Here is a 25793-nt window from a genome sequence, read left to right as displayed (position 1 = left end):
TCGCTCATTATTTCGATTGTTAGACTATTTTCTTTATAGAATAGAAGAACGATTACTTAACTTTTTTCATCTTTTCTTTTTATTTCAAGATATTTCTCTATTTTGAACTATCACCAAATCAAATATTTCTTTTTCTTTTTTTACCAAACACGAGTTAAAATCTAAGCGACGAAGAAATCGAGATAGCAGGCTCGACTTGATCGAAAATAAGTTGAAATGTTTGTGCAACATATCAGAAATTGCTCAGTCGATTCCTTATCGTCGTATCAGAGAGGTAAAAAAAAGGAAATAAAGAGAAAGAGAGAGAGAGAGAAGTCTACACAGATTGAGAGCAAACTTGACTCCCCAACGATCCGCATCGAAGATCCAGCGAGCTACCCACCGTTGTCGGTTCCTCTACTCATACCATGACGCTCCCACGGCAAGGAAATTGGATTTTCTTAATATCGTGCTGCGCGACCAAAAGCACGGACAAAATTTATGTCGAAGATAGCTCCGGTACGTATGATATATTGAATTTTCCGCACATACTGTACTCTAAACCACCTGGTTTGTCATTTAGGGAAGAATCCAAAATGTCGAGAAATTACAAAATTGCAAAGCTATTGCATTATTTCATACTATTTGTAATCAAATGTTATTAATGGTTTGTTGTTTCAATTTAGGAAGTTAGATCAAACATCAGGATAGTGCATACAAAGGAAAAGGTTTAAGGTTCGGTTTAAGATGTTTCAAATTTCAAGATTTCTTTGACGTTTACAGGTGGTAAAGCTTGAACGAACAGAAACTAGTAGAACGACGAGCTGTTCGTTTAACCGTTTTCCATCCCTTGGCATATACTCGGTAAGCGCTCTGGCATAGAATGTAACTTTGTGACGTTACACCACAAACACGCCAGAAGGTGTGAGCCTCGTTACAAACATTATACCTAACCGCTGTACCTCGTTACGACAAGATGTGCTTCTGGTTTTCATTGGACGCGTGCACACGTTCTGTGGGTTAATTCGTGCGAGGAGAAGTTTCGAGGACGAGCTACGAGAGTAAAGGAGAGTAGTGATAACAGGAAAGTGGGTGAACAGAAGAGAAATAGGAGGAATGAAGTGTGGCAAAGTTGCGTAGCATGGTACCAAAGTAAATCCAATCGATCTTCCTCACGCAAGAGGAATTAACAACATTTCCTCTATAAAGTAGACCTTTTTACTTTCCTTTCTATCATGAATTCGTACAGGATCTCGGATATTGACCTAAATATTTCATCGGAGTATGAAATATCAGTTAAATTGTATCGTATGAATTATTCCAATGTAAATACAATTTAGAAATTATCTCTACTTCGTTATACGACTCATGAATACTATTTGATATAAAATTAATACAATTATCTGTGATATTTCATTAGGGTATATTTCATTTAACTCTCTCTCTCTCTCTCTCTCTCTCTCTCTCTCTCTCTCTCTTTGTAGATATACCACGTATATATAGACATTTTATGTTGATAAACAATTAATTGGAACGATCTAAATCAATTTAAATAAAACAACGTATATTATTATTATCAATTAAATTAGATGTATATGAGATTCGTCAGGTTGTTCGCTTGACCAATGTTATTACAGCAGAGTGTATTGTGCGTTCACGCGAAAAGCAATACGCATGAAATCGGTACCGTTCTCGTACGAGAATCGAGATACGATTTTGAGGACGAGCTTTTTTCGCGCATTATGCAAATCTCGTTATTGTTTCGAAAAACGTTTCCGACATACACATGCAAATCGATTCAACGAACCGGCCTGCTTTGCTCATGAGTTGCTTACATTATACGAATTGTTTGAAATTATCGCAAGTTTTTTATAAAATGACTCTTTACATTAATACCAGATAAGTTGGCAAGTTATATTTTCATGTAGAATCAAATTAAAAAACATCGAGAACTCGGATTAACATTTTCTTACTTTCACATTCCTTCCGATGATTTGCTATGAGACGAAGAAAAGAAAACAGAAAAAGAGGGAAAAGAAAGGATGGAATAAGAGTTAGCATAGCAGCTCTCGAGTACGAGGTATCCATCCAGCATGCTCCCATTATGATGCTGTGTCTCTCCTTAGCCAAGGAAAGATGAATAAAGAGGGCAAATATTCGTTGAAAATGCGCATCTTTTCTTTCACCAATCTGCCCCCTCCCTCTCGGCACTACCCCATCACCTACAACTCTTTCCTTCCCCGTGAATTCCCTACTATCACTGCTACTACCACCAGCAGGCCGTGGAACAACCACAGCGGTGGTATCTACTTTCGGAGCGAAAATAATTAAAATGGAAGGTAGGTAGAGTGAGAAAAAGGGAGAGAGAGAAAGCATTTCTGCGAGGCAGGGCAAAATATCGACGAGATTACATTGCGCCGACTGTAATGCGGATGCAAATTTGATGGTAAAATATTCCCAGTGTGCAAATTAAAATGACACTGAAATATATATGCGTGCATATATACTATGGGCATCGGCGCTTCTGCCCGCGGTATAAATTGTTTACACTACAGTCAGTTTGTGATATTATAGCAAGCGAATGCGTGTATACTGCTCGTTGCCGCTACCATTGCCGGCGTTGGTGCTCGCGCGTTTTGCCAACATGGGAAAAGCTTCCGAGTCATCTGCTTTCACTGCCCCGATCACCACGGTATCGTCAGTATAATATATGTAGGAACAGGGAAGGGGGTTGTTGGAACATGACCGGAAGATGGAGCAAATTTGTTGAAAAATTTCAATGTTAATTCAAATAATTTGCATGCCATTATTATTGATACGGTACACTGTTTCTCTCTCTCTCTCTCGCTCTCTCTCTCTCTCTCTCTCTCTCTCTCTTTCTCCGTAGTTGTAATATTATCGTACATCCCTCATTTAGACGTATACCGAAAGAAATGAAACCAAAAAATACGCACAGTTCTACTCTGTTATGTACGTGTATTGTATAAAACATTATTATTCGAGATGGGAAGGATAGACAAGGATAAAACGTGTAGAAGGGAGAAATGTAAAAGGATGGATCGTTTGGAGAAAAATGATATTTGCTTGTAACGATAAGTTTTGAGAGAAAAAAAAATTTATTGTCGTTTCTTGCGCATATCGAAACACCCTCGTACTACGTATCGACTTATCGACGAAGTGCGAAGAAGAGTGGTACATTTGACTGATGTATCTTTTACTTCGTTTATCACGAATAGCGAAGAGAAAAGAATGTAGAAATGAAAAAAAAAGCACAGGGGTTGAATAAAATACACGAGGAAGCATTAGAGTACGAAGTCGACGATCTAACAGTGGAATATTTTTCAAAAAAGAAATAAAAAGTAATGTAATATCTGTCTGTTTTACTCGACGTACATTCTAAATTACATTAAATGTAAAAAACATTTTAGAATAAGAAGGGAAAAAGAAAATGATAAAATAAAAAACACTAAAATAAGAGAAATTTTGTTCACGCGACAAGACAACGGATAGAGACAAAATAAATTGAAGACAATATTCAAATTGGTTTTGAGTTTTGGGAAGAAGCGCATAAATAGGAGACTAAGAATAGGAAAAATTATATAGCTACATTTTGTCCCATTCTAAAGAAGTTCTCACTTCAAAAATTTCGATAAAAGCAAAATTATGTGACGATGACGATAGGTCTGCCATAATTTCGCGGGCCTAGTTGGAACATGGAATCGTTAGAATAGGACGATTGGAAATATAATTGAACCACCGTCTCGCGATTAATATCCATCAGAACTGGGAGAGGTGGAGAGAGAGAGAGAGAGAGAGAGAGAGAAACGCGAGCGACTGTGCGGTTAGAAAGGGTGAAAGGGTGTTAGGGAATAGGAAGGAGAAAAGATCGGAAGCGTGGAGGCGCGCCCGAGACATTTTTCATTAGAGCCCATCCGCATTGAATTCGTTTAACTCCGTCGAGGATTTCTTCGAGATATAGGTATATAATCCTTGAATTTCTGTCGCTTCTACTTTTCCACCCCTTTAATTATATCGATTCAACGTCAGCTGTCTTATGCTTTGTCAACAGCAATCTCCGTTCCGAATGAAAGAATTTAGAAGAGAATCCTTGCGATAATACTTTCCCTGAGATTACGTTCTCGCTTCTTCTTCTTCTTCTTCTTATTTCTATTCTTGCAAATTTCTTGTATTCTTCTACGTATCATTTAAGAATAGAATGTGTAATACCTAATCTAGTAGGAGAAAAGTTTTATGCAAAGATTGCAAAATGCTCGCTTTATTAGACTTCTTCCATACATATGTACATACATATATGGAACGAGAGACAAGATATTTTTCGACTAAAATATCTGCAAAATTATGAGTAATAACAAGCATTTATACGCTCGCTACTTGTACGTCTAACATCATGGTTGATGAGCCTACGGAGAATGATAGAGGAAAGTGGCCATTAGTCATCGTTACACGTCAGGTGGTTTCTAGAGTAGCTACCTAAGAGAAACGACAGCTAACATCCTAAGCTAATCCGATTTTGGTCAACATCGAACAAAGGCCTCATCCACTCAAATGCCAAGGCACAAATAACCAACGAAAAAGGTTGTTCCAAAATGGAACCTTGGGAATAGAGGGTGGCATTAAAGGGGGAGATATTCGAGCGATAGTCGAAGACTAGAACCGACGCGATACAAGCACTGCTTCGAATCCACGCAACAACGCTACAAGGTAGGAGCTATGAGCTTGCGAAATGTGGCTACACATACTCGTGGGGGCCATTACCACCCCAGAAGCGGTGTAAGGGCAACGCGTCTGAATAGGTTTACGCGATATATAGGTGCTGCGTAACACGGGTATCACATTACTTTTGCGGTAGATTTATTATCGTTCCGGTCGCTAACGGGGATCGAGCGAGCACAGCCGCCGCTGTTGGTTGCATTCATCGTTTCTGAGAAACGCGTTCGAACGAAGGAGGATGAATAATAATCGAAAATTCCTTTCGCCCTATTCAAAATCTAGGCTACACATATAGGTATGCCTGTATCCCAGTGCATCCCTTTTTTATCTTTTCTTTTGCACGTCAATAACATTGACGAGCAAATAACGCACAATGGAATTCCATATTGGTTCGATCGCTAATGGAATATTGGTTGATTTTCCAATTAAAATCATTATTCCCATATCTCTTTCTTGAAGATATCCATTCATTAACAATATCTTTCCAGTATTTAGGCAAAAGCCCCGTCGCAATTTATCGGAACGATAGTGATAACTTTAATTTAGGCGTATGTATGTTAATGAAGAAAGTTGCATGCCGAAGAACATTTCCACTTTAGCTTTCGTTAACGAGTTGAAAAATTTGTTTAATGCTTCCGCCTAACTCTGTTTCCCCGTGCCCATGTGATTGTGTTGCTTGTGGTACCTTTTACACTACCGAAAGTATGTAATATTAGTATACATTCAAAAGTAGTTGAAAAATTTAACGACGGTATTGAAGGAGAAGTGAGAAAACGCCATTAAAAAGTGGATCTGCAAGGATTCAAATCATTCCAATTATTCTACGAGATATCACAGTCTTTCGAATTTACTTATTGAAACTTTAAGTTGTTTTATATATATATATATATTTTTTTTTAACGCAGAGCATGCAATGTCTCTTCAAAGAAAATGCGAAGTAAATTATTTAAGAAAAATTGGGAATATTAAAGCACAAATATCTATAGATTTATTTTTCTCTCGAATAGAAGTTAAACATGAAGTTTTCATAAATCGAGCAATTAATAGTGTAAGGTAGAAAGAAACTTTTGCCACGAGAATAAATCTGAAAAGTAAAGTAGAGCAACGTAATGTTTATTTTTAATTTCCGTTGGGATCACTTATAACAAGAATTGCTGGTAAACGCATTCTTCTCTTCTCTCTTTCTCTCTTGTGTCTTATCCTTCAACACCATTCCGTCTTCGCCCATTTCTCGTTTACTTTTAGATTCTTTTTCTAGGGATTTTAGTACTAACCTTTTCTTTACTTTTACTGTAACACAAGATTAACAAAACGTACCTCATCGATCCTTCTGACTGCACCTGCGCCAGGTAGAACTACCTATATTCTCGACTCGACCAACCATCTCAAACACTTTAATTAAATACGAGCAGTTTTCAATTGCAGCCTCGAGTGTGTTCGGGTGTATTCGTTTCATAGCTATGCAACTAATTGCCATTGAAATTTTACGCACAAAATTAACGGCAAAACGTTGCTGTCCTATTCAAGTTTCGAACTGATGCATAATTATATTAATTATTTATTGTAATTTGAATATACGATTTATTGAACCCACTATCATAATCAGCAGCACATATATGAATCGTGATTGGTTAAGAAAAAAAAAACAAAAGAAAAAAAGAAAAAAGCAATTGAATCGATTCACGATGGCACAAGTTTTTCCCTTTATTTCCCTCGCGACCTCGAAAAAATGGAAGAGATGGTTGCGGGGATAGGATAGTACCAACGAGTTTCTCACTTTACGATCTTACGTGCGTCGTGTATTTACTCGGGGAATCTAGCACAAGTAACAAAAGCTGCAGCCACACTTAATACCCATCTTCCTCGGGAAAAGATCCTGCTCGATCTTTCTTTCTCGGCGTCATAAATTGTCAGTTTATCTAGAGGTAGAATGTGTATCTCATTTTCGCTGGGAAATTGGGATAAAAAGCGAGCTCGAGCTGTTCTCGTAGCCGTGGGTTGGTTGCGCAAGGGACGACGATTGGATGGACGAGAGAAGAAAAGAAAAATATTCCGTAGATGGCCGGGACAAGTGTGCGGAGGCAAGGAAAAAGGTAGAAAGAGAAGGAAAGAGAAGCAAGGATAGCAAGGTATCGATCCGGGGTAGAGAGAAGCGCTCGCCGTGTCTCCTCACGGTTGGTCGCGCTTTTCGTTAACGCCGAGCTAAGAGCTCGGCTTCGTGTAACGGGATCCTCGCAGAAAGCGCCTTGGGGTTTTATGGTGTCCTCTCCCCTCTTCTTCGTCCTCTTCGTCCTCTTCGTCCTCTTCGTCCTTTTCGTTCTCTTTCCAAGCTTCGACTCGGGATCAGAAGAGAGGTAAGAGAGAGACAGGATAAGAGGGGGGGGGGGGTAGAAGGCAGGACACTGAACCTGGTATCGATCGATTCACGGCAAGTTCAGGGTCGCAGTGTCGCACTAACTTCGCCACCCACCATCTCTGTCTATCTTTCTGTCCTTCTTTTTTCCTAACGACCCTTTCCTCGCTCTCTTCTTCGCCAGCAACAAACCCTTGAAACGATCCAACACTGTGGCAAATTCTCCCCTTCTCTTTCTCCCTTGTGCTAAGCTTACCACCCTCTACCCCTTCGACCACTTCGGCGCCTGATTTTACGGGGAACGGATGCAGACCTGGTATGAGGTACCCGCCACGCACAGCTGTTTGCATACACCTCCGGACCCTCCTCGTGTCCTCGCTACCTTATTCTCCTTCTCTAGCAAGCAACCAACCAACCAACCAAGCTAGCAAGCAAGAAGGAACATCCTACATTCACCGAGTATTCCCTCAGAACGAGACGAGCAAATAATAACGTTGCGATAACTCCTAACCTAGCAGACTTTCAAACTAGAATTATTACCCCAGACAAAATGACTAATTTTACAGTGTTTTTTTTTTTCTCTTTTTTCCTCCTTTTCTCCTTTCCTATTCCATATTTCTTTTTGGATCAGTCATTCTGACTAGTCTTTCGCTATTTGTAGCTTTGTTTTTCTTTTCACCATGTTGAATTACATTTTCAAAGTTATTGCAAGTACTCAGCAATGTATTTTTGATCCGAACAGAATTATGTTAAATTAATAAAGCTTTTAAAATAAAAACCGAGAAATTATAGAAACTTCATAACCACTTGAAGGAATAAGTAAAAGCACTCGTCGTAACAAAATATCAATTTGAAATAATATATTATTCTTCTTATAATATAGAAAAGAAATTTTTTTTTTAGTTGACAGCAACTAAACCGTAACTCGGTTGAACCATTACTGTCAAGAACGATAAAAGATTATTTTTACCATCGAAATAATTAAGCCAGTTTGTTGATCGCGTCCGATTATCTTCAGTACGTGAATATTTGGACCAGAAGGCAGGAAGAAAGGAAGCAAAGGAAAGGAAGGAAGGAAGGAAGGAAGGAAGGAAGGATAGAAATTATATGAAGACGTAAAACGATTCGCTGTGCGACACTCAAGCAGAAATGTGTAAAAAAAAAAAAAAGAAAAAAGAAAAAAGAACGTTAAACCGCGCGGTAATTAAAACTTGGCAGAATTTCTCTCGACGATCCTCGAGGAACTTTCCCGAATTACTCATTTTCTCTCTCTTTCTCAATCTCTTTCTTCTCTTCCTTTTCCTGGAGAGATCGAAGAAATGGAGATGAATCGCTTTGTCTTTGCGATACTTCCGTCGAAGTAAAGAGAATCGGGAGATGGGAGGAGGAGGAGGTCCGTTTTCGTTTTCCTTCGTCAGCGATTATGTTCTCTGCAAAATCTTGGAAAGTTAAGTTTGTTGAAAAGGGCGAGGAACGATTTCGAACGATAACACAAATGAATCCCACCAGCCAAGAATAGAGAGAGACTTTAGAAAGCGCGATAGGAAAAAGAAAATTTGGAAAGAAAATAAAATGATAGGAGCTAAGAGAAGCTTAAGAAAAGTTGTGAATATTTGGGTTAAGGGATACCTTAACTTTCGATCCATTCTTCTACCTGTGAAACAGAATTGAATCTAGTGTCACGCTCTCGCGGAATCGTTTAAGGCGAATTACAATCCTCGATCGAGGGTTGAACGGAAGGTGGGAACGGAAGGTGAGAGCGGAAGGTGGGATTGGGATAGAGGTAAGGGAGGTAACGGGAGATTCGACGGGAGGCGATATTTCGTCGATCTCTATTCGGTGCTCGTGGATAAACTTGCTTGATTCTATGTCCGTGTGCGTTCAATTCGGTGAGCACACTCTTTTTGAACCACGAGAACGGTTCGACGTAGTGAATTGAAATTAACATAAAATCGAAATGCCAGGAAACTTTGGGCATAAAGAGTCAACTGCCCAAGTTCGTTGAATGCCTCTGAACGGGCAACTCCGTTTCGGTATGAAAGGAGTTCTCCTCCACCTTCTTCTCTTCTTCTTCTTCTTCTACTTCTTCTCCCTCTTTCACCCCATACCTTTCCTCCTCTTAAGTTTTGCCATCCTACCCAGTCTCTTCCATCGAATAGCATGTACTGTCGCGTGGCTGAAGAAGGTACAGAAAAGGCTTTGATATAATTAAGCGAACAGTTCGTTTCCTATTGGTGCGAAAACTACAATAACACCGTGGATCAATAGTCTCCAGCTTCTTTTCGCTTAAATTCGTGGAGTGATAAAATTCGATGATTTGTTTAACGATAATCTTAGCAGTCATGCAAATTTTGTATAATCATACAGCTGAACAATTTTTTCTCTCTTTTATTTCTGCAAAGTACCGGGCACACGTTCTGGACGTATTTCGAAAATATAAGAACCTTGCTATAGAACACGCTTAAGGAGCACGCTCCGCTCGTACGCTGAAGATCACGTAGCACGATAATGGCTTCCTTTCCATCCCTTATCGCACTAGCGACATTCAAAATCCTGGACTATTACAACGTGAAAGCGAATGATACCCTTTTCAGGTAAGTAGGTAGAGGTATCCTTGGATATACTCTACCTTTCCCTACTTTTCTCTCTTTTTCTTTCCGATTCTTTCACTCACCCTCATTTCTCTTTTACTTCTTTTATAACGACGCGACAGATTATTTCCCTCGACATCCATTTCTTCTTCCTTCATTTCCTTTTTCTCTTGGTACCGTATGCGCATCCTCTATATTCGTATAGGTACGCCATGAGGTAAGCAAAAATGTCGAGCATATAAGAGATCTATCCATCCTATGTCCTGACTATTTCCACGTGCGAGAGTTAAAGGCACAGATTGGAAATCGATGTTCTATTCACTTCCACCCACTGACTGACTTTCCCTCAGTCTTTTTCGCTACATTTCTTTTCTCATCCCTTTTCTATTCTCCAATAGGGAGTGTTGTTGTTCTTCTCTCTTTTTGTCTACTAATATCTCTTACAGAGTTCATTTATTTTCGACGTTGACAAGCTCCTTGGAAGACAAACAAATGGGCTTTACGAGAAAGTCTATTAAAACAAGGCACCACGTTTCTACGTCAATGAATTCTCATCCCATTGAATATTACTTTTGTAGTTTCCTTCGTAGTCGTTTAGAAGACGGACACCAGTTCATTAATCCGTACTGTCGCGAATGGTTCATTAGGATGGGGACGAATAAAGAGTGAAGGTTTATCGTGAACGACGCCTAATAAACTGACGGCGGTTTCTTGACGCAAAACAAGGCTCATTCGCCTCTCCGCTGACATCCTGTCATCAGTCTTCATTATCGAACAATACCCTAGCAACTCATCCGTGCTGTGAACGACGCACCTCGTGAGCCAGCACGATGTGTCTTCTCTAGCGGAACTCGTTCGCGGTTAAAGGAACAATAGAGATAGACGATTAGGTGATATTAGATAGCGTCTGGAACAAACAAACAAACACTGCCAAAGAGAAAGAGAGAAGCTAGAACAACCTCAACGATGGCAATTCTACGATCCTCCTTCGATATTCATTATGCAATCTCTATCTTGCGGATATCGTTACCTACGAGCTGTTAACAAGCTACCAGATTGTATAATTAATTATCTACAGATATATACACACACCTAGTTTTCCTATCATGAAATCCTCTTACCTCCAAGATCAATAGGATTATTAGATTGAGTGATAAAACGTTAAATTGAGAGAAAGATTATACTTAGAATAAAATTTCATTGATATATTTCATTTTCCTTTGAATAAAGTAAACTCTTTTGTTTTCCTAGGAAACAGTCGAACATATGCATCCATGCGATTTGATGGACCATTTCAAAGTGGGTTCCGATGATTTATACGATGCTGAGTAACCAATGGTATCAACTCGATTGCGCAGGCTCCATTAGATAGGTACAATGCAAAGACCGCAACTGACATCTTCCTATCTCTCTCTCTCTCTCCCTCTTCCTCTTATATGTGCTCGCTTAGATACACAGAAGCGTACGCATGAGGTACGATTTCCTTTATCTTCTCTCTTACTTTCTCACCGTTTGCGGTATTAATTAAGGGAAGATGAAATTGGGGTAGAGTAAACAGGTTCAAGTATTATGTTATCCAACAAACTGACAGCTTTGGCCTATTATCTCTCCCAACAAGAACAACTCCAACTGGTACTCTCGCTCCTGCTCTTTTGGCAACTAATCTTCTAAAACACATGAGCCGTCGACAGCGCAGTCTCATCTTTTCCTGGTCTATTGGTTCATCTCAAAAACTCACGAGACGAAGGATCTACCAGTTTGAGAATCGCTTAAATTAACTAACAAATTACAATAAATGATTTTCTACCGATCTTAACACTCTACCCCCTTCCGTAAACTCCATTAAAACTATTAGAATTTCGCTGACGACGCGGATGACATTTAGTTTCGACTATGAATGGAACACGATTGTAGCAAGCCCGAAGTGGCAAGTGTTAACAATTCGTTCGGAAATTATGCACGTGAACCAAGACACCTTGCAGTGTTCATTATATTCACTGCTTTTACTCTCACTTCCTCTCTCTCTCTCCCTCTTTAATCTAATCCTATTTCACTCAGCTTCGCAGTACTCTAATATTACTTAGATTTGAATTAGAATGTAATTATTACACTTTTAAATATATTTTTTGAAATAATCTCAAAGTTTCTGAAATTTCTATAAACGTGGTGTTATATCTATATAATAATCTAGTGATAATATTATGCTAATTCTAAGTATTATTAGTGGGATGAGAGGATGTATATAGAATGTAGCATATATAAAGGGTGTGTCGAGTGTAAAGAAGTTCGGCGATGAATTCGGGTGAGACGCTATTAACGAAGTCACGATAAGTACCTTCTTCTAGAAATGCCTCGTTAAACACGAAGAATGAGCGCGCCCGTTTAAAGTTTTCAACGTTGACTTGGCCAACTTCAACTTTCAGACATTCGCGTTTGTCGCTCGGAGCACTCCAACTTCTTGACGGTGGCTGCTACTGCTTTTCTTAGATCGCGCAACTTTCACGGTAACCGAGTGTATCTCGTATCTAAAAATGCATTTCAGACATTTCACGTTACAATCTGCCTTTGCGAAAGATGAATCTGAAGATTTAGAACACGATAAGGTGTCTAACCGAAACAACTACAACGAGTATGTAATAGGATTTGAATAAAGATCAACTGAAAGATTAAGCCGTTTATTTTGGAAGTGGCATCAATATTTTTCAAATGATTTGATTCGTTATTTAAAAGATCCTATTTGAATAGGTTTTGCGTTAGGTATTTCTCACATATGTGCATACATTTTAGATATAGTAGCAAACGTTTGAGTTCAGTCTTCTAGTTGCGTGTAAAATCGTTGTATCGTCTCCATCATCGCATACGAATCCACAAACAGGACGGACGTGTGTTATCTGCGGAAAAGCCTTCTGCGGCCGGTTGAAGTCTCGGGGCCAGTTCGAATAGTAGTGCACATGATGCCGAAGTATAAGGGGTAGTGAGGGAGTAATTACAGTATGCGAGCTGTAACTTCCTATCTGTAAGATCAAAATTACCATCGTGCGAGCGTATCTTGCGCTGCTTCTTTACGGGGGCCTCAGTTACCTCGGGCGTACACTGTTTGCATGTAAACGACGTCCTTACACGTACCGAAGATTAGTTGGGTTCTCGCGTCCGTTTCGTTACCGGAGAAATTAGAAACGCAATATTTCGTTCGAAGAAGATAGATAGGTAACTTTCAATCGAATTAACCAACTTGGATTGTATAGATCACGTCATGATCCAATTCAATTAAATCTCTCATAGCTGATCTTCCCTATGCCTTTTCAAAATTCATTCCACGAAATATTACGGTAAACTATACAAGCAATCAGACTTTGATATTTAACTTTGACGTATGCAAGTTATTCTCTAACCAGATATACGATTTTCTCCTGTTGGCTGGTAAAATTTGATAAACTTATAAGATTATCCAAAAAGGTTCCATTACTCGAGAAATATAACGCGATAAGAATTCCATACTTGTTAAATCCTAGGAAGAGGTATTCCTTATTCTCTATGAAACACGAGCGCAGTGATGGAATCCATTTTTATTCTCTTGGGAGAGGAAACGTTTGAGTGGTTCTGACGTACGCAGACGCACGAGAGAATACGTGTCGAGACGGAAGGTAGATCGAGGTGGTGTCATGAGCGTAACGATATACGTGCTCCGGGCTTGGGTCTCTAGTTAGGGATTGCCGTCGTATCGCTGATCCGGGCTCGTCTAGGCATAATGCCGCCCCTGGCAGGCCGGTCACGTCCCCTGCTACCACCATTCCCTTCGAGCCCTCGCGGACCACACCAAAGCCCACGCTCATCCCCAAACATGGTTCCAAGTACAGATTCTACTCGGCACGAAGAATCTTCAACGTTAAACCCCTCTTGAGCTCCGATCGATTACAAATGATTGCTTTCGTTTAAATAAAATCGAATTACTGAAAAGATTATTCAAAAATCTAAGAACATAATTAGACATTTTCTTGGACATTTAGGTCGATTAGTAGCTTCCGTCGGATGTTACAATTTACCACCGTAAATGTCACGAAAATCTTTGTGCTAAAGAGAACAAAAAATTCTTCCCTTGGCCCGTCTTTTACGAGGCGTCAAACGTTCCACTTCGTTAAGAGCTGGCAACTCGTGCCGGCATTGGCATTAAGTAGTGCAATACGCTTTGCTTGGGTTGGAAGAGGTGGAAGAATGGAAAAAGCAGAAAAAGAAAGAGGAAGTAGTAGAAGAAGAAGAAGAAGAAGAAGAAGAAGGTAGAAAGAAAAAAAAGAACAAAAAGTCAGAAGCCTTGGTGAAAGCTAGAAGGGGTGAAAAGAAGCGGGTAAAACTTCTCGTAATTAATACGTAAAACTTTTCCGTGCTTATGTTGGGCGTCACGTGCCACCTTACTCATTGAATGTCAATGATCAAAATCGCTCTTTAATGTAACTCTTTCCGTTGAACGTTAAAACGTGAAGAGAAGTTTAATCGATCGATCTTCTCGAGATATTTTCTTCCAAGGAAACACGAACTTAACGAAGCCGAGTATACTGAACTATTCAAAGGGCCTCTCTCTCTCTCTCTCTCTCTCTCTCTCTCTCTCTCTTTCTCTCTCTCATTCACTTTCGAATTGTAAAAGCTAATTCTTTCCGCGATTAGCAATGGCTCATTATCCGTGCAATTAGCGCTTGTGTAATGAATTTAAGTGTTTCCTCCTTGGAATTAGCATACTAACTAATCCGGTCCCCTAACCATTCTTAAGCTGCTCTTCCTCAAGTTCGAATACGAGTTCGCTCATTCTAAGTTCTAACTTTGCTAGTCGTGTTATATCCACAGTCGAATCGCAGCTGTCGGAAAATTAGATATCTTCGCGCTTAGGTACAGTAAGAAATGTTCAAATATCGAAACGATGAGACTTTTGAATTGACTCTGAAAACAGAAGATTTATGTTTTTTTTTTTTTTTTTTTAATGATACAGAAGAAAAAAGAACCGGAGGTAAGGATAGGGTATTCAACCGTAAACTTTCACAAGAAACGTTCATCGCAAAGCCATTTTCTTCTTGAAAAAAGCCGAAAGTCGAAATGGACAGAAACGGTTGAACGGACTGTACACAATGTCCCGTTCATATTCCGATATATTGCCGACTATATCGATGTTTGCGTCTAAGGAATGGGCTATTGTGGGTGGACGGGCGATAGGTGTAAACAAGAAAGGAGAATATCTATCCTCCTCTTTCTTCTCCCCCTTCCTCTTCAGTCTCCTCTTTAGCTATCTTCTTCGTAGTCACCGTATGCCTTGTAGTAGAGGTCAGGCTAAAGCAGACTAGACTGGAGAGAACCGAGGGTGAGGAGAGAGCGTACAAGAGGAAGATGAGGATAAGGGTGGGAAGAAGAAAGAGAAGGAGAAAGAGGAGGAGGAGAAAGAGGAAGAGAAGAGAGCTACATACACAGTAGCTAGTCGATGTGATTGGCCTTGTGCCAGGGGCCCCTAACGATGCTTTCGAAAGGAGGAGAATCCTACTTCGTCCTCTCCAACGACGAGCCTCCAAAGATACCCCGGGAACAGTGGCGGTGACGCAATGTTGCCGCAATCACATTTTGGCACGCCTCTACCTAGACTATACCCCTTCGGCAAGCACCTTCGATTCCTCGCGGCCCGCTGAATTCGACCGGTATCGAAATCCCCAAGCCAAAGCTCCGTTGCGAAATCGAACACCAGCCCGATCAAATCTATACTATTCTAACTTTACTTCCTATTATTCGCTTAAATTCTCTTCTCAATATTTCGAAAGTATATGCAGGAAGAATATTATCGTATATTTTGGTGAGCAGCATATCAAAAGATATATATCGTGTTTAGCGAAAGTCAGTTTAAGTGTCTGTCAAAAGTAGCAAAAGTGATAGCAAAAGTGTTCAAAAAAATTGAGAAGACGTCGCTCGACTTTAATTCCATGCAAAATTGAAATAACCTCTCAGCAAAAACTAGCTAGCGTGCTCGAGCGGAACGAATTGAAAAGGTCGAGGAATACAATCAGCATGATTTTAATAATAATATCCCGAGCACGTCTACGCGAAGCTAATAACAATCTTTGCCGATACAAACGTAACACGATGGAGGTTGGTCTGCTCGCTCGTTTAAATGCGAAGACGAGCAGAAACGGCGGCGTAGAATAAAGTGCCGTGAAATAAAGGAGAGTATCTCTCCCCTTTGGGATGATTCGGTAGGCGCGACGAGAGTTTCAGTGGCTGCGGATGGAGAGTGGTTGTATCTAATTTAAATTCTCGACATAAAAAGCTTGCAGAACGCGAGGAGTGCTCGGGATAGTGTGGATCGCGGCCAAGCCACGTGCGGCTGCGAGATTCATTCCGCTTTACATGGCCGGTCCGTGCCCACCCACCCACTCTTCTCTGCATCCCCCTCGAATTCCCTCTTGGTCCTTTATCTCTTTCTCCCTCCAACTAGGATCTCATCTCCACGCAACCCATTCCGCTTCACGACCCAAAGTATGACCGGAACCCTAATGCCGCAGAGGCTCCCTTTAGGGGAGGAAATCATCCGCCGACGTGAAAGGATGACCCCTCCGTGCCGTTGCTAGCTAGCATGAATATCGGTCAAAAACCGAAACTCACGATTTCGCTCTGTTTGACGATTAAAATGAATTACTCGGTAAAAATAACACTGTTAGAATACAATGGAAAATAACAAGCCCCATTTGAATAACAAAATTTACCTTCAAGACTTTATGTCATCTCATCTTTTCTTATAAATACAAAATATAGAATTATAGAATTCATGATAAAGCGATAAAAATAGAATTGAAAATATACTTTTGTAATATCATAATCTGTCTCTTAAAGCTATTCATAGCCTTGCAGAGACAGCATGTTCAGAGGTCATCGGCCAAAATCTCTCCTGGTCCGACTCTCTAGCACTGCCCTCATCTTTCCTCCTCCTTTTTTCCTCTCTGTCTTTCTAGGACACCGTTCGGTCTAGGAGCTCGGTCTAAAGATGTAACTCACCTCTTACCATCAAGGTAGCAAAGGAGAGTTTCCCATCCTACTAGAATTTCAACCTACTTCAAAGGCCGTCCATTAAAGACGACTAGCCACACAATCTAGCTAGTAAGATCCTTCAGGACGAAAACTCTAACATCCACGAATGCATAATATTATGCGAGAAGTGGACTGGAATTCAATGGAAAATCATATACATCTTCTTGTTACACGGTATCATCATGATTTTCACTGTGTGCTGAATTTATGACACAGGATGTATCTTTAAAAGGTATTTTCAATACTAATAAAAGGATTTTTCAAATAAACGTCTATTGTTAGATAACGTTGGGTCTATCAGATTGTTTATTTTTTTCTTATTAATTAGATTTTGCAATTGAGATCTACAGCACAAGAGGCATTAAAAGCACGTAGAGCATCAATAGAGAATTTCAAGCCATAATTTCGTTTTCGCAAATGCGTATCGCTTTTTGGTACTCTACCCTAATACGCTTTTGTTAACTTTGAAAATCATTCGATATGGCCGTGAGTAGTATCGTTTCGGACTCGATCAGCGAGGAAAATAATGTCCAGCATCATTTACCCTCGTTAACGATCTCTCTTCTATGCGGCCACGTACTACCGGGCTCTATCGATTTCCCTCGCGAATCGCGTTTCCGGTAATTCACGATGCAAGCGCGTGCAATGCATTTACGTCGCTCGTAAACCCGAATTATATGTGTCAAATATTAACACCAGTGCAGACCGCGTCACGGATCGCGAGCCTTATAGATCCGGCTACGCTCATTCGTCATTCATGATGGATATTCGATCATCGTACACTACTCGTATTGATTTAACTTTTTTTTAAACTTAAATTTAAGTTTTAGCATCTAACGAAAAAATATCTTCGACAAAATTTGATAAAGAAAATGAATTTCAAACAGGGTACAAGAACAAACGTGTCACCCTAAAAGTTGTAACTATTTTTTTTTGTTACAATCCACACAATTTTTGTGGACATTTAAATGCTGGACAAGTGCGTGTAATAGAAAATATGATAGAGGTAGATACATAGATAGATATAGAGAGAGAGAGAGTTAGTACGATAAATCATAGGGTGCACCGACAAAAGGGACCCGACGAAAGGGCCATCGCCATAAACGTATAAAGTAATTACGGCGTTGCATTCGTGGCGGCATAACGGCGCCGGTCGAGCCATTCACGAGGATTCTCGTCTATATGAGGACTCTATGTATCACATATGCGTACGTAATACGTGCGGGCATCCTAGTGAAAACTCCCCGGCACAGTTGCGCACTGATGTTCGCGTAATTCTCACCCCGCCGAAATCGAGGCGCTTTCGTCGAACGTTTCCACGACGAGGATTATGTTCCATTGCATGCATTATCGGTATAATAACGCGAGCTACCATGTACACACACACATACATAGATAAATGCAACAGAAGGCGCACCTAGAATCATTCTAACACACGTTTACGTATACGCGTGCACGCGCTAACCTCACACGTACGTACATAAAAGCTTTGATTCCTATCGGTAAATCGCGAAAACGTGAATTTTGGCGAATTAACCCACTTGCTGAAGTCGCGATTCCATTCGCGTTCATACGAATACGATACGGAAATCTGTGTCGGTCGAACGTTATCACTTTACGATCGATGACGTAAGCTCCATGAATATTGGAAAGAACGATCGATCCGAGGTTTAAATTTACTTAACGTTCTGGGCTAGAATCCGCGATGTTACACAAATATATTATTTATAAAAATATACTTTTTTATCTGTTTTTATCTGTTTTTATCTGTTGGCCCCACGTATGTAGGATAATTCATTTCGTGTGATCACAAATCCATTAGGAAGACAATAGAACAAAGTCCCATTAATAGCTTCGACTGTACTCGAAATGATACACTGCTATAGATCATGAAACAGTCAATGTATTTCGAGAACATTTGTTCAACAATGACGAGAAGAAAAAGCCATTAGAGTAGATTTATCTGGTCGATTTTAATCGACTATCAAAAACCTGTTTCATCTTCGTTAGATGAGTCACACATATTTCATGTGTATTATCGCGATATTTATTCGATGGATAAGCGAAAATAGGAAGGCGACAAGGCAGAATGGAAGATGGGATTCACCGGAGCACATTTCTCTTTCCTTCCTTCCTTCCTTCCTTCCTTCCTTCCTAACTCTCTCTTTCTCTCTCTTTCTCTCTCTCTCTCTCTCTCTCTCTCTCTCTCTCTCTCTCTCTCTCTCTCTCTCTCTCTCTCTCTATGGCACTGTGAATTTCATCGAGTTACCCATGCGCTCTTTCTTATCCCTCGCTGAGAAATTCTATTCATATTCATACGTGCTCGATTCAAATGCGTATTACGTCTGTCAAAGGTGCAGCGCGCGCGGTACTCGTGGCTGTCCTAAGGAGAAAAAGAGAAAAATTGAGGATGGGTAGATGGATGGGAAGAAAAGAGAGAGATAGACATGGATACCTTCATACTGAGAAAAAAGAGAGAGAAGAGCAAACAAAAATGCAACCTCTTTATGCTCGAATTTTTCCGGTCAAAGGATGCACCACGCTATTTTGTTCATGAAAGAAACCTAAATGCACATTAATTGACAAAGAATTTTGTACACTATAAATCAAATCTAATAAAACTAAATAAACATAATCGTAAACAGGTATTATCGTATCGCGTTTGTAAATCTTTTCGAAATAAATTTCCATCTGTCCTTAAATGCTTCCGAGCAAGTAAGAAATCCTTCTTTTCGACAGTTAAATCGAGTGAAAAAATAAGAATACCTATCCGTAGAGCCACGAACAGGTCCGTTTGCTCGCGAACCGATGTATTATGTATACGGAATAAATGGAATAGAGAGGAGCTTCTAGCTTCTTCGGTCCTTCGAAACCAATAGGGCGAGATAACGGTCTTACCATCGAACATATTGCTTGGCCCACGTTTGTGCGTAATCTTCTCTTTTCTACCCCTTTGCCTCCCACTGTTTCTCTTTCTCCCTTTACATCCCACATTCTTACAGTCACAGATAAGTTCGGACAGGGACAAAATTTGAAAGCCTAACGTCAACCCTTTCATAGTTTCCGTAAAATTATCAAAGACTGCTGGTTGATGTTAAACGTCAACTTTAATAATCCGTAAAAGAAAGAACAATTCACGAGAATAGAAATGAAATATCAGAAACTATAAACAGCTAGAGAGATATTAAAATGAATTAGTCGCAAAGAGATAGTTCTGCTATCTTCTAAAGATTCTCGGGACAATTTTGCGTAATGGAGTACTAAATGTATATTGTAAGTTTTACAATCCATTCGTAGTAGGAGTAAAGAATGAAAGTGCGATTAAACGGGCATAAAGCATGATTCGAAAGATATGGGATCGATAAAAAAAGAAAAAGAAGAAGACGAAGGAAGAAAAAAGATGGGAAGATAAAGCGGTACAATCAGGAGTTTTTATTGGAATAGCTTTGACTATACTCGATTCTCTGATAGTAATGTTCGCGGCAGTAGAATGTAACTTGGTACTTGGACTGTACCGGCAAAGTAACGGCTTGCGCTAAGTATCTCAGCATACACATCTTTCCCTGGGCATTTCTCTCCGACTCGCCATCCCACGAATACGCCGGAGAGAAAGGTCTCTCCTCGCCCTATCTCCCTTCTTTCTTGGTTCTATCCCTTGAAGCTCCCGTTCAGCCCGCTCGTCGCTCCCCAAGCCCTGCTGGGCGTGCTGAAATCGCGCGCTAGGAGGCCGAATGTATTTCTCGAAGGGGCTTAATGTTGGCGAAAGTGGAGGTGCGGCACAATAGTACCGTTGCTTCGTGGGGTGAGAAGGTGGCCGAGGGGTAAAGGAAGAAGCGTCCAAGTGGTGCGAGCGTAGTCATTGTAGTCAGAGGATGCAGCAGCACAGTCCCAACCATAGACATAGCTTCTGTGTCCTATTCCTATGTAAGTGTATGTGTATCAAAGAGTTCGCGAGCTCGGAATACCAACTACCTAAAATACGCATTACAGTTACTCAAAATAAAATGTTAGAAATCATTTATCAAGCTTATTCTAAACTGAGTGTTGATGACAGTTTTTCCAGTTAGCATTTGAATGGTAATTTAAACAAAAAATTATCGATGACTTTCAATTTCTATTCTCATTCCTTAGTCTCTTTCGAACACATTGGAGTATCTTTTGGAAGTTGGAAACTCTAACGAAAGCTCGACTAAGGTGAATATTTTACACGTAAATCAAATCTAGGAGGGAATATACGGTGAAGAAAGGGTGGAAGGTTGGAGAAGTGGGAACCTAAATCGAATAGAAGCGGCGCTCGTGCAGCACGCTCAAGCACGACAGCCAGCTCGCTCTCTCTCAGTCAATCCAGAGACCCTTTTCCACTCTTCCTTTTCTATCTCTCTTCACGAAGCTTCTTCAGTCCTCCAAACTTCCCTTTCTTGTATCCCAACATTCACCGTTGGGCGTCACGTGCTAGCGGAGTATATTCCTCGAATATCTATCGACTATTGAATTTCTGTCGTGCGGCAACGATGTATCCGTTATCGAGTCTATTTACATCGGGGGATTCAATGCGGTGCTGCAAGCAGCTTCGAATATACGTCGTTTTGAGACGCTGCAACTGCATGAAATTATTTTCGGGAAGCTTTTCTACGACCCTATCTAATCTAATTTAGATTCTTTTCCTTTGATTACCACTCTCTATGATATTCTAAAAAGATTCGAATCCATTGTGATTCTTGTTCTTTACTATAAATCATATTTTAGTAACTGAAAAATCCCACACTATTTCTTGCATCTCATTCTCTCTTAACTGGTTGAGAATGATTAATATTCCAATGTAGTCGAACTTTATACATACGGCAGTAGTAGAACAGTACTCAACGGTGGAAAAGTGCTAGCTTGCAAAAGAGAGTAAGAACAAGGTTAACGCGTAACGCTTCACAGAGCTATCAAATATTCAGTGGCACTTCTTCATCATCTCTTGGTAATACTATCTTTATTTATTTGTTTGCTACCTTGTTTCCTGAGAGAATATAGAGAAAAGCTTTGACGACTTCATGGTGAAACGAGCGAGAAAAAGTCGGTGTATCGCGTTCCTTTTTCTTGTCGCCTGGGAACACTGCCAATAGACTCTCACTCAGATACGATTCTGACTAGAGAAAGGCACGCGTTAAATTAATAAGTTATGAGGACTTTTTCGTCTCCTGGCTCGAGGCCGAATCACTCCGAATACGTGATCATCTTGAGTCTTGTTGGAGATCAAAATTTTCTGATCCTACTATCGTAGCTTGAAGAGAAAAAAAAAAGCTCGCCAATAATAGAGACGCGATATCGATTGCTAGAACACGCTAATTATCCTATTTTCATAAGGTATTTGATTATTTGTAGAAGAAAAACTATAAGTATAGAAAAGAAAAATCATGAAATTGTAACAATATTGATGAGAAAAAAATAAAAAGAATGAGATGATAGATGATAAGTTAAACTATAACAATAGGGTGGTAAGTGTATTTAGTGGGTCTCGCGGCAGTGCTTTGACGACAGTCGCTAGATAGCTCTTTCATCCGGTAATTAGCCAGAGAGCTCGAGGAGTTATCACCTGGTACGATCGTGACTCACGTATGCGTGTTCGTGTACGCGCTCGTTCGTACGTTCATTTGCTCTCGTCTAAAGAGAGAGCTAGAGCTCTCCATTCGGTTACGCGCGATATCGTCTACTCTTGTCTTTAATTAATTAACACCGTCCTCGAATAATAATTATCGAAATGAAAGATGGTATCTCGATCAGCTTATTTATTGGAACGATCCGATAAAGGATCTACCAACATCGTTCTGAACTGCCGCCACCAGAGCTCGTCGCAAATGTTCTCTATCTTTCTCACAACGTATACACACACAAAAACACACACACACACAATTTCGTAGCACGCAAGCGGGCGACATGTACGTAGTAGGAAGAGAGATACGTAAAGCTCGCTTCTCGGTCGTGGTGCTGGCCGGTAGCGATATCTAAACGCGGCTCTACCCTCGCGTAATTGATTCATAAATTAATTTGCTCGAGCAAGCTCATATTTACGGCTTTTAATTACACCTAGTCTAACGTATCCTGTTCCCATTTCATGGTCGAGCACGCTGCCCTTCCACCGTGAAGACATCTCTCTTCGCGAGACACATTTCGTCTTTGTACAATGTCCAAAGACGAACGTTCTCTGTTAATTTTAATGACTCTTCTTCTAACTTATCTTTTCATCTTTCCCATACCCTTATCACATTCGGTTTCGAACTATACCGCATAATTTATGAAATGCTTTTACTACGACGACAGCTTGCAGAATCAATGCGAATTCAAGTCATATAACTCTAATGAAAATAATGATATATAATATAATAAAGAGTAGGATATTTCGTTTAGTAACTGTAAGAGTTCACTTGGCATGCAATCCATGAAATATCGGGTGGGTAAAAGTTATGTGTTTCTGGCTAAAGAAACCGATTCAATTACGCCCTAAGCTGTGATTCGGAATAGGCACGAAAGCTCTCGAATATACGAGTAGTAGTTCTACTAGGTGGCGGTGGAAACAGTCATGGCTAGAGAAGAACAGAGAGAAAAAGGAAAGTGGAGAGAGAATCGAAGAACGAAGCCCCCCGCATAGGTCGATTCCAGACTCGTTAGACCGGTACAAACCACAGAGCATGGGCTCTACCATGGTGAAACATGTGGACCTACCTAGAAACATACTCGTATATATAAATTTCTATACACATATATATATACATACACGTACACCTACGTCCCTTTGCATTTGAGCTTTCCTCCGATATTAAAGCTGGGGCAATGGGATTGCGACGATTGGTGGCGCGCAACTACCTGCCTGCTAGCCGCTCTACCGATAATTATGTGCCAATTAAATTTAACGACTGTCCATTATTCCGTTTCGCGAGTACAACGTGAGCAACCCTCCTACCAACCGTTTTCTCGATCTGATTCGATACTACCTCTATCTCTTTTTCTTCTACCCTAGTCGAACCAATGCATCGGTAGCAACTATCCTACATCGAAATCCAATTACTTTTTAATATCCCTCGGACGAGCCTGGAATCGAGTCGCTTTTTGCGGATTCCATTCCGCGTAGGAAATTCGTACAGGGAGGTAAAACTGCAAAAGATTCGTGCCAGAGAATAAATGGTTCGAGTCCCTTTCCTTCTCTCCAACACCTTCCTATTCCTTTCCGTGTACATCGCTTGTCAGAATCTTTCTAGCCCGTTTATTCCGGACGATTCGACGCTCGAGCTACGACCGAAACGACCAATTTTTCTTTCATTTACAGACCTTGTCCCGCATACAAAGTGTGCGTGACGTCGCATGAAATATCCTTCAAACTCTCACACACTTCTCACCCTGTCACCCGTTTTACCGCATAGCTGTCTTTGTTTCTCTCGATCTCTGTGTAAACGTTTAAATCGCTTTTAAAACTATATCCTCGCGCGAGCAGTTGAGCTTGACGCCCGCTCTTTTGCTACTCATCAAGAATTCAAGCGTTTCGACCACAGATTAACCCGTTCCACGATTTCTGTTTGCTACCCGCTTTCCTGCTCCATTAAAGAAGGAGAGTGAGGGGGAAAGCACTGCGTCGACTCGTTTTTTCACTCTCTCAGCCTAATTACCATCACTAATTTAAAGAAATATTCGATGCTCCGCATTTACGCGCGGTTAATGCAATTATTTGCTGAAACGGGGTTTGATCGTGTCGACCAGTACACACCAAAGCTAAAAGTTTCTCTTCTTTCGCAAATAACCTATCGAATGTTATTTTTTGCCAGAATTAATCGTTCATAGCAAACGTTTACTTTTTATATGTGTAAGTAATCCAATTACTATAGGGTACGATCAATAATTAATCAATTTGATCGTCCTCCGGTTAATTTTCATTATTTTTCTAATGGCTTATTTCGTGAAATCAGAGGGTAATGATGGAACGAACGAATCCTTTCAAAATACATCGACTTTGATTTCAATTAATTGTTTTCAAACAGTTATTTTCAATCATGCGTATCTTGTTAAGAATTTATTCTTTTACATGTTTCGACAATGCTCAGAACGTTCCATTATTCTCGTACTGAACTTAATTGCGTATCGACAATCAGTCCGAAATACGAGGAGAAGCGTAACTCTTAACACGAAATGAGCTTGATACTGTACTTCTAACATCAAGTTCGAGGACTCATTGGGGAACGTTGGAGTTGCGGATACTGGGACGAGTCGGTAGGGTGAGCACCAACACAAAGTGACCACTAAACACCTAACAACCAACAATTGCAGCCAACATCGAACACTGATAAACCAATGAAACTAAACCAACCACAAGTCACATTGTAACGGAGCTCAGCGAACACTGAAGACAATATCCAACGATGTAGGTATACATATACGTGTATATAGATACATCCATACATACATACATATATACATACATACATATATGTATAAGTACCAAATGCAAAATATGAAGTAACGTATAAAATACAACAACGAACTCGAAGAATGCTACTTCGAATCTAGGGACAATGAAATATTGAATTTAACAATTAAATGAATAATATCTCGAGATATGCATTCTTCGGTTGACGTTTAAACCATTGATTATCTCGCAAGAATCTCTTCTTGCATTTAAATGTTATTATAACATCAAGTTTGTCAAGATATTAAAACATCGAGGAACACTAATTATTGTGAAACACTTGAAAACGTAAAAGTGATACACAGTCCAACACATTTAATAAGGATGACAAATCTTCAGAGAGATACCGAGTAGGGGTTATGGTGTGACGTACCACATCGAGTATATTGAGAACGTGGTTCGCGCGGACGACTCTAGTAGTAGTAGTAGTTGTTGTTACATTGTGTGTTGTGGACGTGGCAAGAAGAAGAAGAGATGGAGGAGGTGTGCGGCGCCCCCGGCCAGCCGGTCGCCCGTCACACCCTGAAACAGAATAAGGATGTCACTCCCCATTGAAATCGCCAATCACTCCGTACCTCAATATCGCCTGTAATCAACAATCTAACTAAATTTTGCACAACACAAAAGAACATTTAATAAACTTCAT

At 40.2% G+C, this 25793-nt stretch overlaps 1 protein-coding gene across 2 annotated transcripts in view; it reads right to left on the bottom strand.

Moving 5' to 3' along the window:
* Positions 1 to 25793, bottom strand: part of LOC149033410 (uncharacterized) — a 199318-nt gene that overhangs the window by 7569 nt on the left and 165956 nt on the right. For both annotated transcript variants that reach the window (XM_089179562.1, XM_089179563.1), the window contains exon 5: positions 25521 to 25670. In XM_089179562.1, coding sequence (XP_089035688.1) covers positions 25583 to 25670 — 88 coding nt within the window. In that variant the 3' untranslated portion in view covers positions 25521 to 25582. The remainder of the gene's footprint in view (positions 1 to 25520; positions 25671 to 25793) is intronic.

Source organism: Polistes dominula, unplaced genomic scaffold (genome assembly GCF_049000335.1).
Source record: "Polistes dominula isolate Pdom_NZ unplaced genomic scaffold, Pdom_raw_medaka contig_27, whole genome shotgun sequence".
In the NCBI taxonomy this organism is placed as follows: domain Eukaryota; kingdom Metazoa; phylum Arthropoda; class Insecta; order Hymenoptera; family Vespidae; genus Polistes; species Polistes dominula.
The sequence above is the reverse complement of the archived record's forward strand: the minus strand, read 5'-3'. Positions and strand labels throughout refer to the sequence as shown.